This window comes from Echinops telfairi, unplaced genomic scaffold (genome assembly GCF_000313985.2).
Source record: "Echinops telfairi isolate 266 unplaced genomic scaffold, ASM31398v2 ScPeMD7_7412;HRSCAF=8450, whole genome shotgun sequence".
Taxonomy (NCBI): Eukaryota; Metazoa; Chordata; class Mammalia; order Afrosoricida; family Tenrecidae; genus Echinops; species Echinops telfairi.
Window position 1 is genome coordinate 16,747,045 of NW_022111312.1, and position 7,128 is coordinate 16,754,172.

The 7,128-nt window shown below is 59.7% G+C and overlaps 1 protein-coding gene across 1 annotated transcript in view; it reads right to left on the reverse strand.

Annotated features, from left to right (window-relative positions):
* The window catches only part of SLC15A4 (solute carrier family 15 member 4), a 9,219-nt gene extending 5,899 nt beyond the window's left edge, over window positions 1–3,320 (reverse strand). Inside the window, exons 1-2 of the mRNA XM_045296733.1 lie at window positions 3,309–3,320; window positions 1,640–1,935 (exon numbers count right to left, since the gene is read on the reverse strand). Of these exons, the coding sequence (XP_045152668.1) occupies window positions 1,640–1,935; window positions 3,309–3,320 (308 nt within the window). The remainder of the gene's footprint in view (window positions 1–1,639; window positions 1,936–3,308) is intronic.
* Between the last annotated feature and the right edge of the window lie 3,808 nt (window positions 3,321–7,128).

The window sequence follows — 7,128 nt, forward strand, 5'->3', positions numbered from 1 at the left end:
TTTGAACCCACCAGCCCCTCCGGGGTCTTGTTGTGCTGTTTGCTGTGAAGGCCTTAAGGCAGCCGTGTGTCTGCGTGTGTGTGTGTGTGTGTGTGTGTGTGTGTGTGTGTTCTACATGGTCCCCTAGGACTGCTGCTCCCCAGCAAGCTCCTGCGGGGCTCTCTGGTGTCTCCTGAGAGGCTTGGAGGAACAGGCAGGGAGATGATGGTGGCCCTGTGTCCTCTCGCAAGCCCAGAGCCGAGGGGAGCAGTGCCACCAGCACGCACACACGCTCACGGGGCCTGGGCACCCGGCCCAGCTGGGCAGCCCACAGCCTTCAGAACCCTCCCTGCGCAGTCAGCATCCCCTGTACCCCTCCTAGCACAACACCCTCCCAGGGCCTCACCATGACCCTGCCAGAGGCACAGTGAGCCCCTAAGGCTGCCCTGGCTCCCAATCCCTAGGGAAGGGATTTTCTGTAGGCCATCAGCTTTCCACAGCCTACTGCTTCCTGGGGTGGCTCAAACACCCACCAAACTGGAAGGGAGCTGCTTGTGCAGTGAGTGCCAATTGTCTAGTGTCCGCCTCTGATGGAGGGGTCGACTGGGCCAGAAACCTTGGAGCCAGCAGTGGCCAGTGCCCACCGCCCTGGCAGCGAGCCTCACTTGTTCTGGGCTGCTCAGAGAGCTGCCAAATACCACAGCCCACTGGAGGACAACGATCAACAGGGGGCAGGTGCGAGAATGAGGGGAACACAGAGCTGCAGTGAGGGATGGGCCTAACCTGAGAGGGGAAGTCAGCTGTAAACCAGCAGGGAGCCAAGGCTTTCTCCAGGGCTGAGGTAGGTGGACCTCCAGGGTGGACACACAAGAGTCTGAGAGCCAACTCCCGTGACTCGGGGCTTCCGACACAGTCAATCTTTAGGGAGCCAACAGACAGCCTCCTCTCTCCCCTGTGGAATGGCTGGTGAGTTCGGACCGCCCCCCCTTGCAGCTAGCATCCAACCAGAACCCCACAGTGCCGGCCAGGGTCCCTGCAGGCAGCCTCTCCCCATGTGTCTCACCAGGGTCCTTGTTAACCCGCGAGAGAAACCCGACTTCTTTTTCCTGGCTATGAGGAAGCAGGCCTGTCAACCCACAGGAAGAGCTGCCAGCCAGCCACGGTCTGTCTGGGGGCCCAGGCAGCAGTTGCCATGCCAGCAGGGGTGCTGCCTACCCATGTGGAGCAGTCACGGCTGCTCAGCTAGCGCCCACCTGGGCGCAGCAGCCCTGCCAAGGGGCCAGGAGTGTGGAGGCAGGGGGCATTCCCGGACTTGACTGAGGGGAGAGCCGAGTGGGGAGTGTCTCTGGAATAATGTCGGACATTTTCCTGAGGTCTCAGACTATGTGCTGGGCTTTCACGACCTCCTGGAGGGTGAGCAGCCATCCCTCCACCCAGGACTGAGGTGGCTCCCTCTGGCCAGCTCAGCAGCAGGCAGCAGCTGCCTCCCCCCACACGAGAGTCACTCTCTGAAAGTGCCAGCAAAGCTGTTGTGGCAGCTCTATGGGGCCTCTGGCGCCTGTCAACTGCTCGGCAAGAAGAGAGGAGCCAGCCCCGGAACTCCTTCACCAGCCCCTGCCCACCCTTCCCTGCTGAGCCAGGGGCCCAGGCCCGTACGTACCCACTGGCCCTGCGCTTCCCCGCGTGCTTCTGGGGGCGGCACGAGTACGCCAGGATCCTGAACACATCCGTGAAGGCACTGCCGTCAGGAGGCTTGGTGACGAAGCAGCTCTGGCCACAGAGGAAGACCACGAAGGCCACGCCGATGCACACGGTGGGGATGGCATAGCCCACGACGAAGCTCACATTCTGCTGGATGTAGGCGATGCCGCCCAGAGACACGATGGCCCCCAGGTTGATGCTCCAGTAAAACCAGTTGAAGAACCGCCTCGTGGCCTCCGGGCCTCGGTCTTTGACCTACAGGGACAGGGGGAGAAGACGGACCTGAAAACAGGCCTCTTCAGGGGCGAGGCCCCCAGACCACGTCAGGAGTCACTGCCTCTTCACAGCCCTTCAGAAATAGACCACAGCCGAGTGGGGCCTCCCTCCGGCCTCTTAGACCCGGCAGTGCCCCTGCTGATGGTGCGTAATTAGAGCCAGGGAGTACGAGGGACCAGAGACTTTCCATCAACTTTCCTCAGCTCCTATCTTGGTGGATGCATGGCTCATGTGAAGGTCTCGCTCAGATGGAGACGATGAGTCCGTTTGTCTGGGTGGACAGCAAGCCTCAGCGGGGAGTCAAACTGGACCGAGCAGTTCGAAGCTATGAATCACAGCACATCCCATCTCTGAGGCAGGCCCTGGAATCTGCATTTCAGGCAAGCATTCAAGTCCCAGGTGGTCTCCATTCTCAGGTAGGTTTACAAACACTGCCTGTGCAGCCGTCTGACGAGGCACCCGGGAAACGTGCTGTGACCACAGGGAAGGGCGCAGGTCAAAAAGGTGGCGCCACACCTGTGTTTGGGCCCCTGAATCGAAGAGAAATGCCAGGCTGAGCGCAGACCAGGAGCCATCTGTAGACAAGAAAATCTACCACTGGAGCCAGGAACACGCCGGACAAGGCGAGAGCTGCCAGGGGCTGTGCACTGAGAGGTCGGTGGTTCAAACCCACCAGCAAGCAGCTCCGAGAAGAAAGATGTGGCCGCCGGCGTCCATCGATGACAGACCGCTCGGAAATCTGTGGCCCTCCTCCCCTGTCCTCCAGGGCGCCGGAGTGCTAAGGTGCCTGATGCCCTCCACAAGGCACCGGAGTGGGGACAGGTGCTGGCTCGCAGTGCAACTGGGGTGGGATGTGGAGAGCCCGCTCATCGCTGGACGGTCACGGCTGTGCACCCATGGCAGGCAAGAAATGTTTGTACAGTGACGCTCCACGCACTCTTGAGCCAGAGGGGGGCCAGACACAGGCGTACAATCTTTAGACCTGCTCCCTCATGAAAGAGACCCCTGTGTGCTCACTCTGCCCTCCGACCCACAGGTGATCGCCTCTGCTGGCCAACAAAGGCAGGCCTGTGGCTCGCTCGCTGCCACCAGGGGAGGCTGACTCATTCGCATCTGATCTGCTCTACAGAGCAGCGCAAAGGCATACGGTGTAAAGGAGGGGCTTCAAACAGGCAGGGAAAATGGAATTGAACGAGAACAGATTTCTACCAGCAACCTAGAAGACCCCTTGTATGAGAAAATGTAAGATAAAAAAGAGTGGACACATTGAATACTTGGTGATGGATTGTACACCATCCCTACGATCCTACGACGGTAATACAGTCAACACAGCGTGCTCCCCACCATCTAACCTGACTACGCATGGTGACTACTGCGTGACAGCTCTGTCTGGGCAGGCTGAGAAGACAGGTCATGCCCCTCCCCCACCAGCACAGGAGAGGACCCTGACTGGACCTGAGCAGGCCGGGGCCTTCTAGCAGAGGGCTGTGTGGGACAGGCACGCTCCCATGGCCCCCACCTCGGGTGCCCGCAGCTGGCCGTCCTCCGAAGCGAAGTGAAATGGACGGGCAGGGACAGGCTTCCAGGAGCACGTCCCCGACACGGGAAGCAACAGATCCACGAGCTCAGGAGCCAGTGACCTCGGAACCCCTGTCATGAGCCACAAGGGCCTCTGCAGGCACAATGGTCTCAGCGTGGGGCTACGCCTGAATATACTTGGCCACTCACTGTAAGCCAGTGGTGGGACACCCCCAGCTGCTGTGCAGAGAAGGCAGGCACGGGAAAGCATCACCCCTTTGCCGGTTACACTTGCTGCACATCCCGCCCAGAGCAGAGGCCCGGCACCCAGGCCCAGCTGGCACACCCGCCCTCGGCACAGCTGGACCCCGGCTGTGTTGCATCACCGTCTGAGCAGTTGCCTCACCCCAGCTCCGAGAATAAACACGCTCCCTTGTGGCTGTCACAAGACACCCCGGAAGCCAAGCAGGGCACAAAGGATTCCGTGTGCATGGAACCCACAGGCTGCCAGAGTCAGAAACAGTCCTTCAAATCACAGCAGTGACGCACACACTTTTCTCCCACAGCCCTGGTGGTGCAAGGGGTAAGCACTCACCTGCCGAGGAAAGGTGGTGGTTGGAACCCACCAGGGGGATTCCGTAAAGCTCTGGAGGAGCCTAGGAAGCCCTGGGGCAGCTCTGCCAGGGTCTCTGTAAGTCGGGGTCAGGGTGGCGGCAGGGGGATGCGTTGGCTTTTTCTATTACAAGGAGCTCTGCTAGCACAGGGGCAACTCGTTCCTCTGCGTGGTTCAAAGCACCGTGGTTTGTGGTTCAAACCACCACCGAGGGCCTGTCCTTCCCTACAAAGATGGCCGTCTCGGAAACCCCCAGGGCAGTGCTGCTCTGTCCTGCAGGGTTGCTGTGAGTCAGAATCTACCAAGAACAAGGCGTTTGCTGTCTCCTTTCATCCCTCAGCCCACCCAGGAAGGATGAGCGTGGCCCAACACGGCCTGTGTCCCAGCACACACCCTGGGATGCTGCCGGCACCAACCGCAGCTGCCTCAGCCTCGCTCCGAGTGGCTTTCAAAGTAGCACCTTCACGAGGTGCCAGGAAATCAAGCCTGTGCCACCAAGGGCACCATTCAGAGGTCCAGACAGTGACGGGGGCAGAGGCATTTCTTAAACAGACATGTCCACAGAAACAAGCTCACTCACTGACCCTGGAGGGAGCAGCACTGCCCTGTGGGGTTTCCACAACCGCATGTCTTTAGGGGGGTGAACTGCCTGTGTGCCGGGGGCTACAGCTGGGGACACAGCTCCCAACACCAGCAGGGCTGAGAAAGCAGAGGGTTCACCATGTCGCCAGGTGAGAGCGATGGTCAACGGGCCTTGTCCTGGGGTGAGCCAGCAGGGCTGCTGCTAAGGGCACCAGATGACCAGTCAGTGCCCAGTTGGAGCACAGCCCACGGCAGCCTCTGCCTTGCGGTCAGAGCCAGCTTCTCCTTTCAGAGAACTGGCCGCCGGCCTTCAGCACCCCAGAGCCCCACCACGGCCCTGACGTCACCACTACCCCAGGAGAGCATCTCCCTCAAGAGGAAGCCCCGCCCCCGCTCCATGGGGGATCCCGGCAACCACAGCAGTGGGGCTCACATAGAGGAGTGCACCACGCAGACTCCTGGATGCCCCCCAGCCTTGATTTCAAAGAGATCCGGTTTTAGAGCAAAGCTCAGCGAGGGCAGTCTCCCAACCCAGGGCTGTCAGGACGGCAGCAACACGCTCAGCAGGAAGCGGCAGCCTCAGCGGGCATCTAGAGCTCCACAGGTTCACTCCTTCACTCTTCATCTGGCACCAGTCAAGGCTGGGGGTGCTGACCCGCAGCCCCCACCCCAGTCCCACTGTGTGCCGAGCAACCCTGGGAGTCAAACTCTGTCAGCCTGTTTGTCTCGGGGGATTCTAGCAGCACGTTCAGGTTCATTCTTTCCATCCCGTTTCTACGAACTCTTTGAAGCCTCCTTGTCCATCTGTATTGAGGAATCATCAGGAGGCCTGGTGGCTAGGCAGTGAAGCGCTCAGCTGCTCAAACCAAGGCCAGTGGTTTGTGCCCACCAAGAGCGTCGAGGGGGCAAGTGGGCCTGCGAAGGCTCACAGCCTCGGGATCCCTGCAGGCAGCTCTGCTCTGCTTGGAGCAGGATGTCGGTGCTCACACAGGAAGTCACTGGGTGGTTTAGGGGAGCCAAGGGGGACAGGTGGGTGTGCAGGTGGGCCAAGACAATCCTTCTGTGCCACGTCTGCCAAGCAGCCTCGTTTCCCAAAGTTGGGGAAACATCTGTGGCACTGTGGCTGGTGTCAGCTGGTGGCCCTGAGGAAGCTGCCCCCACCCTCTCCTGGTGCACCAACACAGAAACACAGACCCAGCCCAGGCCGCTGGGGCAGTGCAGGGTGACAAGTCAGTCCTGCAGTGAAGCCCCCGGTTGACCACTCTCTCTCTCACCAGTGATGCCTCATTCATTACTGTGCACTCAAAGGGGTTTCAAGAGGCTACGGGAAAATCTGACCCACCTTTTAATCCTCTTCCCACAAACTTTTTGAAGCCCCTCCTGCAATCCACCAGTCATCCCTGCCCTTAAAGTTATCCTAAGCCACCCACGTGTCCACCACCTCGATTCCAACTCTCCCCATCCAGGCCGGTTGTAACAGACCCTGAACCGGTATCCCCGCCATCAAGTGTGGAGTACCCTACACCCTAATCTGTCCGACAGCCGGCCAGATAGCGGCCTTCTCTGTTGGGGGCACAGAGAACCAGTGCAGTAGAGGCTTGGCTGTTCCTGCTACTACTTGCGGGCAGCCTCGTGGTGGACACCAGGACCAGGAATGTGCAACGCAGTGCTCCGGTCAAGTCACTTTATTTGTAGAGAGCCTAAATCTCAATTTCCTACACTGCCTATTAGTCATGAAACAGGCTTCTTGTGAGTCTCACCCCCGGGTCAGAAATGCAAGAACCATTCTTAGTTTGTGGGCACCTCAAAAACAGGAAGCATGCCAGATTTGGCCCACAGGCCAGAGTTTGCCTAACTGCTTCTCACTCAGCTCAGCTCTCAGGAGCCCTTCAGGCCAGGAACGGGTTTCTGCAACACCAGGGGCTGCTCTCGAGAGGCTCCTGGGGAAATCCCACAGATTTTTAATTCTGTTTTCCCACACAAACACCCCAAGCACGCACGCAGGCTCAGCCTCCCCTTTTCGGTTCAGCGGTTTAATGGGTTGGGGGGGGGGGGCGCCTCCCTTCCTCATCTTGGCCACAGGCTACTGCACTGCCTTGTCCCTGCCGGTAACTCTTCCACCATGGCTGCCCTACATCACGTGGCCCTCAGCCTCTTGTCAGCTGGCCAAGGCAGGGGTGGGTCCTTTGTTAAAGCCCACGGACCCCTGCCCACGACCTGCCAGCGCAGGTTTCTGTTGCTTCTGAATGTCCTTGTTGCTGGCCTTTGCCCTGTCCCTCTCGGAGCTCTCAACCTTCCTAATGCTTCGGTACAGTTCCTCATGTTGTGATCAACCCGCAGGTGGGCGGATCCGCCCGGAGACGATGCAGGAGCGGCGTCTGGGTTCCCAAGACCGTGGGAAATACGGTCTTGGGCGACCCCTGTGAGAGGGTCGTTCGACGCCCAGGTTGAGAACCGCT